Raw genomic sequence first — 15,248 nt, forward strand, 5'->3', positions numbered from 1 at the left:
GAAAAAAAGCTTTGATAATATCTCCTGGTCTCACGTGTCATGTTTTCGCAAGATGCAACATAAAAGATCCAGTGCGGAAATTGGAAAAGAAAATGAAAATGAAAGAACAAATAAAAACATAATAAAGAAAAGCTGCTCCTGGGGGTTTGATTTGCCCGAGGACTTTTGCTGTACCAAGAAGTGCCGCAGAACCTCCCGTGTCAGTTTTCATGGTCTCAGTCGAGCAACCAAGTCCGGTCTTGATATTTTGGCCACCACTAACAACATTTAAGACGAGCAATATAAACTTGAAAAGAAAAAAGGCAGGCATCTAATCTCTATCCTTGTTTTGTTTCCTAAAGTAACTGAATTATACATGTATCTTCTTGTTAGAATATATTTATGTAAGTATATGTGAAATTACCTGTCAAGAGTTGATCCTTTTCCAACTAGTGCTAACTTAGCTTTAATAGGTCCACTTGGGGGTTTGTAGCACAAATGGATGAGATAAGGGGAATCTACAGAGGTTACAGCAACACCCATACATACTAAAATTAATCAAAATTAATCAATGGAAAAAGCGAATCCAAGGATCTAACTAGGGTCATCTTATAACATACATACTAAAAGCTGACCAACGTAGTTAGCTAATTCTTGCTCCTTCTATTTCAGAATTGCGCCTACACTCGTCAACCAATGGCATGCACATAAAACTTTTAAAAGCCCTTTAAAGAATCAATCCACAGTCAAAGGTCAATGGTTTTTAAGAACAGAACTTTGTATCTCCAAACAATCAAAGTTGACAGCTTTCTAAGAAAGATAAATACCCCTTCTAAGATTTCAGCAACCAAAATTTATAGTGTTAGGACTTTTTAACTTTTATGAAGTATTTATATCCAACACTTGTATTCGACACACGGATATAGAGATATGACTTTTAAGATTTTTCAAATACATGAATTAACTTAGAAAAATTAACCATATTGTGTCAAATACATACTCATATTCAACACTCACACTCGAATTCGTGTAACATAAATTAAAACAGAATTTTTTATATATTAGAAGGTTGAGTATGACCAAGAGTGACGCCAGCGAGAGTGTGTGCCACGAACTTGGCTCTTGGAGAACACAAAGAAACAAGTAGTAAATAAAATCTAAGCGTAGATAAACAATGTTACTTAGTGAATAACAAAGACGTTAAAAGGAAAAGAAGAAACTGATTGAGATAGCTGCAGAGACACAAATAGATTGTATCAAAGAAACAGTTTCTTGTGGTTAAATCCTTAGCAAGCACAAGCCATGTTTCGACATGAATTGAGATTTGGTAATGAATCATCAGCTCGTGCAGATGACGGATGGCATTGACAATTGACATCATTTTAAAGGGCATCTCATGTCATCTGAAGTCCTTGCTTTCACTTTATGGGTCTTTAGTCCTTGATTCGGCTTATTGCATTGCCACCGGACATTGGGAAAAAAAATCCTAAGCCCAATCAATTTAATCTCAGCCCAAATTGCCTGAATCACGTGCCTTCGCCTTGCAAGTCCTCACGATATATACAGTGGTTTTTTTCCCAGAAAATGAAAACCCCACAAACTCTATTTTCTTTTCCGCCAAGTTAGTTCTAAAACCTTACAGAACTACGCTTAAGAATGGTAGGGGCAAATCTGAAATCGGAGACGATAAAGCTGATGGACAAGAGAAGTGCAATGGAGGCTGAGATGAACGCCATAATTGAACAGCTTTGTCAACCTGGGGGTCCTGGTCTCTCTGGCAACCTCGTCGATTCCGAAGTATTTTCCTTTTCTCTTTATTTGGATATCCATATTTTTTTATTTACTTCAATTTCATTTTTAGGATTGAAAGTTCCAATCTTTTCTATTTCTTGAAATTAGGGTTTCTGTATTTTCAGGGTTTTCCTCGTGCTGATATTGACATCCCAGTTGTTCGAGCACAACGGCATCGTCTTGCTGGTAGGCTCCAGTTTATTATTTTCATATTTGTTAGGATGGTAGAGTTAGTGCATTTGAGGAAGGTTTGTGTTAAGTATATTATTATTAACAAAGTTAGCAACTTTTTTTTCATTTAATTTGAGCAGAACTGAAAAATGATCACCAGGAAATTACAGAAAAAATTAATGTTAATATTCAAGTTTTGCATTCAGCAAAACTCACTTCAACTCCTAAAGATTCAGGTTAGTAGCCCAATTTCTTGCACCATTTGTTTAGATAAATGATTTTCTGCTATGATCTTCCAATTACCTTATGTTTTCCAATGGAAGTTTAAAATTACCTATTTACGAATCCGATAGGTGTTGAAACGAATCAAAATGCATCAGTTGCCACTGCTGGTGCATCAGCGTCCTTGCAAAACCTTGTTTTGAGGGATTCTTCGAGTGCCAATGATGTGGATATGATTTCTAGTATGCCCTTTGCAATGGTAGATGAAATAGCTGATGCATCTCCGGCAGCTGAGGATGGTTTACAACTTGGAGACCAGATTGTGAAATTTGGTAATGTGAAAGCTGGAGATAGTTTGCTACAACGACTTGCTTCTGAAGCTCAGGCTAATCAGGGTCATCCCCTACCTGTCATAATCATGAGACAAGGAGCATTGCTTAATCTATCATTGACTCCTAGAACATGGCAAGGCAGGGGCTTGCTAGGGTATGTCATTTCTACTTAATCTGCTTATTGGTAACAGCCTTAAATTACAAATCATGTCAGTACATCTATACCTTCAGTTTAGATTTTTAAAACAAATATTCAATTTCAAGAAAATAGTTTGAGGCCAGATATAATGATTGGTCATGAATAGTAGTAATATATACTTATGCAATCAGTAGGAGAGCAAAGTAGGGCTTATAGATTATTGCTGTAGTGAATATTGTTGCTTAACATATGCATGAACTGCAAAAATAAATTGCTTAGCGTTGCCTACTTACACACTTTGGAATATTTACTAATTTGTGGATGATGTTGATCTATGCAGATGTCATTTTCGTATCATGTGATTTTGCTGCATCAATGGATCAGAATACAGCAATTTGGTTGCCTTTGTTTATCTGTTAGACAACACTCAGACAGGCACATTGACATGACTTTTTTTTTTCGTCTATATATACCTTGGATTCTTGAGGATATGCCAAATATTTTGTTTTTGAATGAATCCAATGTTTCTCTTGCACTGCTGAGATGGGGTTTTTTTAAGCTTTTAGATTGATCCTTCATTATTCTGTGTGCTGTGAGGTAAGGAAAGCTACTGCTGCTGTTATTCTGTCGCTTGTACAACTCAAATCTATGTCAAGATGAATGAAGTTAATTTCTAGTAGGTGTTTCAGAGTCGTAGGTTCAAGGAGAAATGACTGATTTTTCAGCTAAATGATTAATTGAGTTCTTGTTCTTAAGAAGCCATTCTTCTTGATAGGAACTAGGAAGCCCCTAATATTAGCTAGTGAGAGTTAACAGAAGGAACATGACAAACTAGCCCATCACTAATAGTTTGTCAACTTGAAATTGAGATTTTTGAAGCATGGTTACATGGAGATCAGATTCAGATGCTTACATATGAGGTAGCCGGTGATATAGATTATATCTTAGGGAAGGGTTGTAGGGGCTTGAAAGTTTTATGTACACTGTTAATTTGTAGGCTTGGTTGGAGGGAGGTTGGGTTTGTTTGCAGTGTAAGTTTGGTTTAGCTTTCAATGAAAGCTGACGCAGAATGTAAAATTATGGGAGTGAGAAAAAGAATCCATAAACATTTGCACTATTTGAAGTGTTCAAACAAAGAAAGGTAGGGATTTGAGTCTTGAGAAACTTTGCCTTCTCCACCACCCCATCCCATGTCAAACAAGTCTCTTAAGATTTGATACATTGCCCTCTAGTATGAGTTGAGAGTCTTGAGACCAATGACTGAATTTATGATTTTCAAGTTTTAAGAATGAAATCTCCCTTTTTCACCTCCTCTACTTGATTAATAGCAAGAAAGGGATTTGTGTAGCATTTCCTTGCTTTCGCTTTTGCTTTTCAAGTTTTATGTCTAAATCTTCCTTTCACCTCTTTAACTTTGATCCTAACTTTTCTTCTGTTGTACAATATTAAAAGTATATTTGTCAATAAAATATGACAAAAACATTCCCGTTCCTGCACTAGGTCAAATGCCTACAGCCTACCCCATGTAAATTATAGTTTACTCTATATCTATTTAAAAGTGTTGGGTAAGAAATCTTGATTCATTTCTTCCCCCTTGTTTCTCGGTTGATGATTCCCACTTTCATATCCACTACAGCTGAAATGCGGCATATATCCACTATCAGATAATAATCCATATATGCACTTTGATAAATCAAGAGTAAGTGGATCAGTAAGTTAAACTTTTAGCATTAGAAGATTACTTGGTTTTAAATTCTATTTTTATTCTTGAACCCCACACCGTAAAGATAATAAAATTTTGGACCCATCTTAAAGAAGTTTAACTGATTAAATAGGTTAGACAAGAGTAGATTACTCACCTAAATATTAGTTGCTTTTTCTTAGATGAAATATTGTCATTTCGGGAAATTGGACTGGTTAATACACATCTCCCTTCAAGCGCTAAAATTGGATTTAGGCAGAGGTTAATACTTTGTAAACATACCTATTGTGGAAATGGTGGTGCAAACACGATACCTGGTGACAGCAAGCTTTTCTTCTTTTCAACAGGCAACGTATTGAGCAAGTTCCTTAAATTGATCTTTGTGCTGAAAACCCTAAACCACGTTTCTGCGATTAATTGCTTAGCAGAGGCCAAAATGAAGCTGAAGCCATTCGCTTAATTTTAGCCTTAACTCATGAAAAACTCAATTAAGAGTTAGCTGCGTGGGCCACGCTTAGAATTAACAACCATTGAATTTCTTGGTAACCCAACTGGACCCAGAAGAAAAAAAAACTGGGTTACCATTGGTCATTGTCATACGATGAAATCTCAACTTGGAATGTAAAAGTAAAAAGCCAGAACCAAAAAATATCAAATCAAACCAAAGTCAAATTCAATTACTGTTCACCTTACAATTCTTTATTCTTCCCTCTCGTGGTGCTGCTAAACTTGGAACAAATTCCATTACCACGGGCATACTACATATAATTATTGTCGTGGAGGATGGTCCCCTAAGTTGAGTTGTATAACTTAATATCGAGCAAGTTAATCATTTTTTGTTATTTTAAAGGCATTTTTTCTCATAAAATGAAATCCAGTTGCAGACATTAAAAAATAAGTTGATCCCCCTATTCTATGCTTATTTGGTACACCAAACCTTCATTAACCTATATATAGAACCGGTCACTCTCATATAAAATACAGCAAGCAAAAGGCCAATCTTCACTTTTCTTTATCTTCCATTCATTGGTTCGTTACTTCTTTGTCTACGCTATTAATATAGTAATTTTGAGACAGTAATCCAGTTCTCATAGGTCGAACACTTTTTTTTTTTTTTGAAGTTTCCAATCAAATTTTCTCGGTCACTTTCCTGCATTTATTCGAGAAAAAGAAAGAAGAAAGTATGGAGATGCTTGCAAATGTGTTGTCTTTTTTTCTTCCCTGAGAGAGTGACTGGAAACGGCACAGTTTGAAAGCACTTTTCTTTTGGGGTAACAGAATAACTTTTTCTCTCGTTTCCACAGTGCAGAATAGAATCTCTGTTTTCTTTTAAGCTAAATTCGAATGCTTTAAATGAATATACAACGTGATCCCTTTTTTTTTTTCCTTTTTCTTTTCTAATTTTTTTATGTTTAAAGTTTGAACCTTTAGCTTCTACTTCTTAAAAAAGTAATCTCATTTTTGTTTAACTTTGGTTTGGGTATTCGTTCTTTTGTGTTTTCATGCTGATTTGAAGACCTTGTTTTTAACTTTGTAGGACATCTTGTGGGGTGAAAAGCTAAGATCTGTTTGAGAGGCTCTCAAGGGATGAATGTGTGTACTGTAAGCTCAAAATATTATGCAATTGTTGGCGTTGAAGGGTTTGATGAAGTTGTTTAACCTTTTCCTTTATGAGGAATGTGATTGCTTTTTGGATTTTATTAGTGAGTTCTGATAATTTTGAGGTTGGATTGACAATGTTGAGGATTGGAATGAGCTAAAGAGCTGATAAAGTGAGTGAACTTTGGACTGTTTTGAGGTTTTCAAAAGAAAAAACTGAGATCCCTTAATAATTAGTGTTGATTTGATAGATTTCTTAACCTATGTCTGGTGCTCCAAGATTGAGGTCGATGAATGTGACCGATTCTGAGGCAAGGCCTGTACTAGGACCTGCCGGAAACAAAGCTGGTTCGTTGAGTGCTAGAAAACCAGCTTCAAAGCCTTCGAAGAAGGTTGAAAAGTCTTCCGTTGAGGTGACTGTAGTAGAGGAGAAAAAGGCACTTCCATCATCAACTGTTAATTCTCTTTCTCCAAAAACTCATTCTCTGAGTGTTCCTTCAGTGCTACGCCGCCATGAACGTCTATTACATTCTAGTTTATCGCTAAATGCCTCATGTTCATCGGATGCTTCCACAGATTCATTTCAAAGTCGAGCATCAACTGGTAGGTTAAGTCGTTGCGGTAGTTTAGGAAGTAGGAGGAAGCCATATGCATCAAAGCCGAAAAGTCTTGTTTCTGATGACAGTTTGGATTTGTCATCTAATAGTTCACATCATAAGAAGAGATGCACATGGGTGACACCAAATACAGGTGTGTTCCCATGTCCTCTAAGTTCTCAGTGTTATTCCATGATTGATTAGAAATTCTGTTAACATCTTCTTCCCAAGACTGCTTTGAATTGTAGTTATAGCTGCAGAAGCTCCTCTAAGTATCATGTTAGGCAAATTCCCCTGCATATACCATCTTACTGTCATAAACAAAAGAATTATTTGGGATGGCCACGGCCATGGGCATACGGAATAGGATATATTTATTTTGTTCTGCACCAAGAACAAAGCAATGCATTGTATAATTCACACTTTTCATGTTCTCAAATCCCAGCTGCAGTATTAGGTTATTCGAGTAGTATAGTTATAGTGCGCCAGGAGGGTTCAGAATTTATCCAAATGAACCATAGGTGGCATCTCAAGTTCTTGACCTATGCAAAAGTAAAACAGTGCCTTTGAACTATCCATTTACTTTACATTTTTCAGTTTTGTATGGTTATCTCCAAATACATTATATGGCAGTAATAGGATAAATGTGAATTGGTTGCACTTTCAGAGGTTCAGGCATTACATTCTAAGTGAGAGACTGTCTAACAGACTATTGTTTTCAAGTCATCTCTAATCCATGGAGGGAGTTCTATTTCATTTAATGAAAGCTTTCCACTTTGGTTTCGTTGATCCTTTGATTCCTCTTATCGCATGTTTTCTGCGTACTTATTTGTGTTTTTTCGGTATCAGATCCAAGTTATGCTGCTTTCCATGACGAAGAGTGGGGAGTTCCTGTACATGATGACAAGTACGTGGTCTCATCCGTCTGTTTGCTTATCAAAAGGGCTGTCTCTCTAACAATAAAATTTCGTTTGATATTGTTGTCCACATGCAGGAAACTGTTTGAGCTGCTTGTACTCTCGGGTTCATTATCTGAACTTACATGGTCTGCTATCCTAAGCAAAAGGCACATATTTAGGTATTGTTTCCTTGTAAGTTCAATTTACTCCATTGAATAAGCAGACTCATTGCTGAACTGTTATGTTTTATGCAGAGAAGTTTTTATGGATTTTGATCCTGTTGCTGTATCAAAATTGAATGAGAAGAAGTTAATAGCACATGGTAGCGTGGCAAGTTCTTTGTTATCAGAACTAATGCTGCGAGCTATTGTTGAGAATGCACGCCAAATATCTAAGGTAGATCATCTCATTCTTCTTTTAACCATTATTTTTTACCTTGGTTGGCATGAAAGGTAGCGCTCCCTGAATCACTTATAAGTAGAATAAATTAGTAATAGTGCTGCATACCAGATAGAATATGACAAAGAGTTGGTTAACAGTGGAAGATATAATTCAATGCTATCTTGAAAGATAAATCACACTTCTGGCCTTATGCTACACACATATTTCTTGATGCAAAATTCATTGAATTGACCGTTACACTCAATATTAAGACCGCTCACTTTGTTCTTTCTTGTTCTAGCAAGTAGTTAAACAAAAAATAAAAGGTGCTTAGTGATCACTTATTTTATTAGGTTAGATAAAAAGCAGCTAAATAGTGGTCCTAAACCCTCTCTGAATCATATGGAACAAAAATACCAAATGACTAAGATGTACAATTTGATGACATATTAATGTTATTTTAATGACAAGACTTAAAATTTCCCTTCCATTAGATGCCAGGTCGCATAGTTGGTAAGTCCCAAGTCATTCATATGGATTAATTACTTTCCATTGCCAACCTTTAGCTCTTGTCACTGAAGTAAGTACTTTCCATCATTGCAACTGACCTTTTGTAGGTTTTGGTGATGCCAGGTTATAGATGAGTTTCGGTCGTTCGACCAGTATATTTGGAGTTTTGTGAACCACAAGCCTATAGTTAGCAGATTCAGATACCCTCGTCAGGTTCCAGTTAAGACCCCAAAAGCAGATGTCATAAGCAAAGATCTCGTAAGAAGAGGTTTCCGAAGCGTTGGGCCGACAGTCATCTACTCTTTCATGCAAGTGGCGGGAATAACAAACGACCATCTCACAAGTTGTTTCAGATTCCAGGAATGTATAACTGCAGCAGAAGCAAAAGAAGAAAATGTAACCAAAGATACGACTGAAAAGAAAGAAACTGTTAATGTGATCAACACAGAATTGTCCGTAGCTATCGATGAATTGAGTTTCTCCACCGAATGACGCTGGGTGGTGGTAGATGGCGTTCCAGGTTCGACCATCAGTTTACCACATTAATTGATTCAATACACTTACTCTTGGGTAATAACGTAAGTGTCTTTTGCATATAAAGGTTTGTTAAATACTTGCTCATAATGACTTTGCCAGATTAGAGATTTCTGGAAAGTAAATTAAAAGTTAACCGGTGAAATGTGCTGTTGATGGGGGCCTGCCTGTTTGTCATAAAAGTATTAAATTATGATGCACCATTTTCTTTTTCTCTTTTGTATAGTTGAAAAAGTTCAGTAAGTAAAGATCATCTTTTACATACCCGACACTGGCATTGGTTGCTGCTGCCTAGATTTGCCACTGGATCTGTGGCCATCAGTTTCTTTACCATCATATTATTATGTGGGACTGGCTGAAGGTGTGGACTCAAACCTTGTAAGTTGCTGGACAGCTAAAACTTACAGTTGACAAAAGTCTGTTTGCTTTAAATGAGCCGGGTAAAACATTTTTGTGTCCTGAAGGAGTCCCATCTTTACTACGCATGCTTGTTTGTTGTGTTGGACCCAATATTACAAATGCTGTAGGGTACCTCTGTTTCCTTTGCTTCTTGTTGAGATAATAATGGCTTGATGATGGATGCTTTTGTCTGAGAAAACACTAGAAAACTTCCAATGCTTTGTTGAGCTTTGCATTAGATCAGAAAAGTAAATAGTAGATGGTCGACCGTTCCAATATAAATGAACAATGTCCCAAGTCCTGGATTAAGAGGAATGCATTGTTGCAATGCAATAACACAGATTAACAGAAAAATGAACTTCATTAAGAAAAAAAAAAAAAAACCATCTCAGAAGAGTTGCATGTATATCTTTGTAGCTTCAAAATGGAAGTAAGAGATCATGAAAGGATTAACTTTTCAAAACCTTTATTATAAAAATGATGAATATTTAATATAATTACTAGATGTGCTCAGCAACAGGTCTAGGTTTGATATCCACTTAAAACATCATCCATTTCTTCCACAGTAAGATAAATATAAAGTTTCAATAAATTTTCAAAATATAAATGAAGAAATGCCTTTTAATGTACAAAATAGCAAATAGAAATTACCCTTTTCCTGCAGGGAGGCCTTGGTGTTCTCGATGCCAGCCTTAACAGAGGCAGGCAGGTACATCATTCATTGACTGCAAATGAACTTGTACTCCTTTTTATCATTGAAATTCTTACAGGTTAGGATTCAGCCATATGAGAAACATGTAAAGGTGAGTTGGGCAGATGTCAAATTGAACTAATATCATCATTTTTCTAATTTTCTTTCTTTTAATTTTGGTAGACAATCCTACCATCATTCTCAAAAAAATCAAAGTAATTTTGAGACAACTAAGAACTATTAGTAAATTTATATTTTGGTCACTCAACTTCAAAAAGTTACTAAATGGTCATTCAATTATTCAAAACTTTTCATACTCTTAAAATCGTTGTTGCATGGTCTTCTCTGTTCGCGCTAATTGTACCAATTGAAAGCTTTTCTTCCCCTTCTCTTCTATAGTTAAGTTTTTTTTTTCCTCAAACAACTTTAAACAGTAAGAATATGCGAAACAAAATTCAAACAGCTATCTTCTTCGATCTCCGACAGTGACCATTAGATCAACTTAGATCTAAGGTATGTTCTTCTACTCGTTGATGGGTACTGATCTACTGTACCGTTCATCTAATCGTCACTTGGAGCTCACTACTTGGACTTAAATAAAAATGTAATAACCCAATTTTCAGTGGTGTCGGAAACAGTGGTTTGAGACCACTAAATCCGACAACTGAGCTCATAAATTTTATTATATAGTGTTTATGAGTCGATTATGAATTTAGGAAGGCTTCTGAATTAGTGAATTATGCTTTAAAAATATTTGTTTGATTAATTGGTTTTGAAAACAAGGTATCGAAACCTTAAATTTATAAACCGAGTTGTAAATATTTTTATAAATATTTATGGAGTTTCATTAAGGTAGTATTAAAGTTTCGTTAGAAAATTTTAACGTTTTGATAGTTAATTAACTAAAAGGACTAAATTAAAAATATACAAAACTTGCTAATTAAAGAAATAGTAATTAAATGACTTTATTAATGAACAAAGGAGAACTTAAAGGAGAAATTATGCCTAAAATAAAGGCATGAGGCCGCATAAGCAGAAAAGAGAACAAAAATCATGTGATTAAAGGGTAAAATTAAAATTTTGTGAAATTAACTTAAACAAATTGAATTCTATACTTTTCTAGGCTATTCTTTTCTAATTTTTAGTCCAAAAATTCCATTTAAGGTCCTATAAGCTGGTTTTTCATATTTTTGCATCATGTGAGTTCAATTTTGCTCTTTTCTTGTAATTTTGTGCTTTTAAGACTTTTACAATTAGGTCCAATTATCTAATTCATTAGTTTTTGATATTATGGGTAATTTTGAAAGTTACCATTGATGAGTTCTGGATTTTATAATGAATTAACATGGATTTGAAGCTTTAATTTTGTTATATGATGATTTTATCAAGAAATTTCAATAGAATTTGATTTTAGGACCTAATTATGAAGAAGATTAAATCTTAGGGTTTGACATTAAATTATGTTTATCAAATTTTGTGTAATAGCTTATAATATTTAGATAAAGTGTTAGTTGAGAAAAATTAGCTCATTTGATGAGTTAATTGGTAAGGGACTAAACTGAAAAAATTGTAAAAGTTGGGGTAATTGTGTAATTTTGAAATTTTAAGGGTATAAATTGTGAAGTGGACTGAAATTGAAATATATGCTAATGAATGAAAAATTTTACATTCTAGATCAATAGCTCGTAGATCAACGAGAAAAAGGGAAATTAGTCGAGTAGTCTCTGAACTATTACCAATTTTACAATCCAACCCAGGTAAGTTTATATGGTTAAACTTTCTTGATTATTTGTTAACTTAGGAATGGTATAATATATTTATTCATATTTTGTTGTTGAAATTAAGATTATTGTAAAAGTATGAAAATTGAATTGAATTTTTAAATTGAGTAGAACGCAGGATTGAGTACGATCGTTCCGTGGCAAAGAATGAATTGACGGATAAGACCATGGTTGGACCATGGCAATGTTTAAATGTAAGACCATAGCTGGGCTATGACATTTTAATGAAAAGACCATAGTTAGGTTATGGCACCTTGAACATAAGACCATGGTTGGACCATGGTAGTATAGATACATGTGTAAGACCATACCTGGGCTATGGCATTCTGATGATAAGACCATAACTGGGTTATGGCACTACAAATGTAAGACCACGGCAGGGCCATGGCAATGCATGTTTAAGACCATAGTTGGACTATGGCACAAAAAGAACGATGTACTCATATCCGAAGCCGTTCTTCGATTCAATAAGAAATGGTAAGAGACTTATGTGATTGAATTGAAAGCTTTATAGATTATTATTGATATTGATCTGAAAGAAATGTGTCTATTGATTATATTGTATTTGACAGGGAAAAATGTATGATTTATTTACAATTTAATTTATTTTATTATATTAAATTCGGTAAGATCAATGTTTAACCTATTTAACTTACTAAGTTTCATTAAGCTTACTCGTGTTGTTTAATGTTCTTGTAGATTAACGTGTAGTTTGAAGATTGAATCAACACATCAAGCTACACTATCTAGTTTAATCCGTAGTTTTGCAATATAAATTTTGGTCTATATGGCATGTATAGGGTAGAATTAGCAATGATATAATTTGAAATGCGGTTGTGAATGATATATATATTGTATGTATGTTTATGTAATTAGTAGTAGAATTTGATAAATCAATGAAATGAGTTAAATAGGTAGGTATAAGTAAATGAAATATTTTTTATGTTATATCATGTTGAGAACATGTTTTAGTTAGTATGTGTAACAAAGGTTGGGAAATGTCCGTATTTAATTCGTAAAGTTCGGTAATGCTCTGTAACCCTGTTCCGATAACGGATAAGGGTTAGGGGTTTTACAAAAAAACTTGCTAATATCTCAGTGGTTTGAATGAAAAATTTTAAATAATTCAGTGACTATTTTGTAATGTTTTGAAGTTGAATGATCAAAATATAAACTTACTAATAGTTTAGGGACATTGGGTGTAGTTTGCTCTACTTTTTATTAGTATAACAAGTTCAACCCTTAAAGTTTACACATTTTGCCAACTTGATCTTAATTTGACAAATTTAGCTAGTAAGACTTCTTGATCCCTTCAACATTTACACAATATATAAACATTATAGGCTAGATTTGTTATTTATTAGTAATCAAAATTATGTATAATCGACATAAAATATTAACGTCATGATTAATTATTTTTAGTTACTCACTTCCAAAATTGATAGGATTAACTGCTCCTATTTTTTTCAATTACTACGTGTCAGAATTTTAACAGTATTGGCCAGTTAAGTAACTTTATGAGTTGTGCAGGACTGACTCAATGTGAGGGTAGAAAAACAAAATTAAAATCCAAAGCTCTGACTCAATATGCCAAATCTATTACATTTAGACAGCTTTAAGAACAGTAGTACAAGTACTTATTAGATATATATGAATGTGATACAATGTACGAATGCCGTAAACGTAAATTTGAACAGCATTTTCGTTTGCACAAACTTGCAATACATGGGAAATAGGAACACACTCACTGGACGATTGGAATTTCCTCTTTATTGATACCGTCTTGTCTTTCCTCTTATTTTCGGTCCCACTACTAAACAAGAGACGATGCTCAAATAAAAATGCACACAACTGCAAAACAATCGAAATCGATTGCCCTCTAGAACTCGTAAAAAAGCTGCCCAAAAATTTTCATATGAGAAGTATCCAAGCATGACATAACAGACAAGCTCCCATCGTTAGCCGGACTTGGTAGTATATATGTCTTCCCATCTTGGGACACTTTGGCTGGTCCTAACCATATGGGACGACCCCATCCGAAATCTGCATCATAGAGAGGCAACCACATCCAACTGTTGATACTCAGATTGGGGCACTGAAACCCCCTTGCTCCTCGGACTGGAGCCTTTATATTAGGTTCTTTTTCCATGTAATCAATAGCTGACTTTAAATATTCATCGTCTGTTCGCCTCAATATGTTCTGGATTCTCTTTGCTGTATCCGAAAACGACTCACATTGTATATCACCATGTGAAGCTATCGTGGCAGACATAAAAATTACATTGCCAAGATAACCAGGTGGGAGAGGAGGTCGCAATCGAGATCGTCCATCAATCGGAATGTACAACTTAGTTGCTTGATCATCAAGGAGGCATCGGGCCTTATTCACACAACGCCATATGTGTGCTGCGAGGCTGTTGTAGGTACTGTAAACACCACCATCGCTGTTTTTGTTTGCCTTGGCTTTCAAAGTGTTGAGTTGATCACGAGTGAGTTTGAAAACGGAGACAGTAGTTTCAGGATCCGATCGGGGTCCTTTAGTAGCGGCCATGGAAAGAGGTGGGTCATACTCAACATGGTGAAAAGTTGGAGTTGGTGGAACTCGAGCTAGAAGCAGTGACCTATCTATGCAAGGCCGAGTGCTAAGTGGCAGCCCTCGAGCCATTTCAGCCAAACTGTTGATGAAATGAACCGAAGTTGGACCATCTGCTAAAGTATGTTGTATTCCAATCCCAAAGCCAACTCCTCCACACTTAAACCTTGTCACCTAACAACATTAATATATGACGTTAAAACTATTCAAAAATCAATTAATATCTAATGTATATATACATTAATACCTGTACTAGAATGAGAGGATATGACGAAATATCAGCAAAATAATCAACTTTTGGAACTAATCGCCAAAGCTCTGAGCTATTTATCATGGTATCGCCAATCAAGTCATCGATTACATAATCAGTTTCAGCTTCTAAGAATAAAGCTCCTTTTCCATTGCAGACTATCTCGATCCTTCCATTTTCGTCCCTTCCCAATCTCCCAGCCATGGGGTAGAATGGAACAAGAACCTTGCTCAAAGCTTCCTTAAGCACACGAGTGTCGAAGAAATTGGAAGAACCGTTTGGTCTGAAGAAGTAAACAGTAGGGACATGATGCAGTGTCATCAATAGTTCTAAGTTTGAGCTCCATAGCCGATGCTTTGGTGTCTCCTCAGCTGGATACACCATGCTCGACTCTTTTATGGTAATCTCCATATCTCTCATCTCTCTCCCCTACACAAAATATATCCAACATAATATCAGCTTTTATAATTGGATCAAACCCTAAAGTATTATATCATTCATATACCTCCACATAAAATCAGTGAAACAGATTAACATTAATATTTGAACTATGAACTTACAAAGAATATACGTAATTCGTTGTAAATTTTTATAGGCTGAGCATTCTTCAACTACCACAATTTGTCTACATTTAAACATTGATGTTTAAGATATTTTCTTCAAATTTATTTTAGGTTTG

General features: G+C 35.1%; 3 protein-coding genes across 7 annotated transcripts; 2 read left to right on the forward strand and 1 right to left on the reverse strand.

Moving 5' to 3' along the window:
- Positions 1–1,525: 1,525 nt before the first annotated feature.
- Positions 1,526–3,176, forward strand: LOC105767653 (uncharacterized). 2 transcript variants are annotated; one of them, XM_012587226.2, is made up of 5 exons: positions 1,538–1,776; positions 1,896–1,956; positions 2,082–2,177; positions 2,295–2,649; positions 2,975–3,176. In XM_012587226.2, exons 1-5 carry the CDS (start codon positions 1,636–1,638, stop codon positions 2,994–2,996), a joined length of 675 nt encoding a protein of 224 aa, XP_012442680.1. In that variant the 5' UTR covers positions 1,538–1,635; the 3' UTR covers positions 2,997–3,176. The 2 variants fall into 2 exon arrangements, with proteins under 2 accessions (XP_052486731.1, XP_012442680.1); XM_052630771.1 differs by lacking the exon at positions 2,082–2,177 and having other exon boundaries at positions 1,526–1,776.
- Positions 3,177–5,323: 2,147 nt separating this feature from the next.
- Positions 5,324–9,399, forward strand: LOC105767651 (uncharacterized). 4 transcript variants are annotated; one of them, XR_008196385.1, is made up of 7 exons: positions 5,324–5,607; positions 5,874–6,685; positions 7,381–7,438; positions 7,526–7,609; positions 7,685–7,826; positions 8,445–8,899; positions 9,082–9,399. XR_008196385.1 is itself a non-coding variant. In XM_012587220.2 (6 exons), exons 2-6 carry the CDS (start codon positions 6,199–6,201, stop codon positions 8,811–8,813), a joined length of 993 nt encoding a protein of 330 aa, XP_012442674.1. In that variant the 5' UTR covers positions 5,324–5,607; positions 5,874–6,198; the 3' UTR covers positions 8,814–9,119. The 4 variants fall into 4 exon arrangements, 3 of the variants coding, with proteins under 3 accessions (XP_012442674.1, XP_012442673.1, XP_052487728.1); XM_012587220.2 differs by having other exon boundaries at positions 5,874–6,538; positions 8,445–9,119; XM_012587219.2 differs by having other exon boundaries at positions 5,325–5,607; positions 8,445–9,119.
- A 3,952-nt stretch (positions 9,400–13,351) lies between these two features.
- LOC105767608 (shikimate O-hydroxycinnamoyltransferase) lies at positions 13,352–14,998 on the reverse strand. The gene is made up of 2 exons (XM_012587179.2): positions 14,567–14,998; positions 13,352–14,493 (listed from the first exon to the last, which is right to left on the reverse strand). Exons 1-2 carry the CDS (start codon positions 14,987–14,989, stop codon positions 13,606–13,608), a joined length of 1,311 nt encoding a protein of 436 aa, XP_012442633.1. The 5' UTR covers positions 14,990–14,998; the 3' UTR covers positions 13,352–13,605.
- Between the last annotated feature and the right edge of the window lie 250 nt (positions 14,999–15,248).

This window comes from Gossypium raimondii, chromosome 5 (assembly GCF_025698545.1).
Source record: "Gossypium raimondii isolate GPD5lz chromosome 5, ASM2569854v1, whole genome shotgun sequence".
Classification (NCBI taxonomy): domain Eukaryota; kingdom Viridiplantae; phylum Streptophyta; class Magnoliopsida; order Malvales; family Malvaceae; genus Gossypium; species Gossypium raimondii.

What these genes read in the sequence shown, in the direction of transcription:
- LOC105767653 (XM_012587226.2), top strand. Translation starts at nt 1,636, where the DNA reads ATGGTAGGGGCAAATCTGAAATCGGAGACGATAAAGCTGATGGACAAG. An exon ending in GCAACCTCGTCGATTCCGAA is followed by an intron (nt 1,777 to 1,895) that starts GTATTTTCCTTT and finishes CTGTATTTTCAG; the next exon opens with GGTTTTCCTCGTGCTGATAT. An exon ending in ACAACGGCATCGTCTTGCTG is followed by an intron (nt 1,957 to 2,081) that starts GTAGGCTCCAGT and finishes TAATTTGAGCAG; the next exon opens with AACTGAAAAATGATCACCAG.
- LOC105767608 (XM_012587179.2), bottom strand. Translation starts at nt 14,989, where the DNA reads ATGAGAGATATGGAGATTACCATAAAAGAGTCGAGCATGGTGTATCCA. An exon ending in ATCCTCTCATTCTAGTACAG is followed by an intron (nt 14,494 to 14,566) that starts GTATTAATGTAT and finishes TAATGTTGTTAG; the next exon opens with GTGACAAGGTTTAAGTGTGG.
- LOC105767651 (XM_012587219.2), top strand. Translation starts at nt 6,199, where the DNA reads ATGTCTGGTGCTCCAAGATTGAGGTCGATGAATGTGACCGATTCTGAG. An exon ending in ATGGGTGACACCAAATACAG is followed by an intron (nt 6,686 to 7,380) that starts GTGTGTTCCCAT and finishes TTTCGGTATCAG; the next exon opens with ATCCAAGTTATGCTGCTTTC. An exon ending in ATGCACGCCAAATATCTAAG is followed by an intron (nt 7,827 to 8,444) that starts GTAGATCATCTC and finishes TGGTGATGCCAG; the next exon opens with GTTATAGATGAGTTTCGGTC.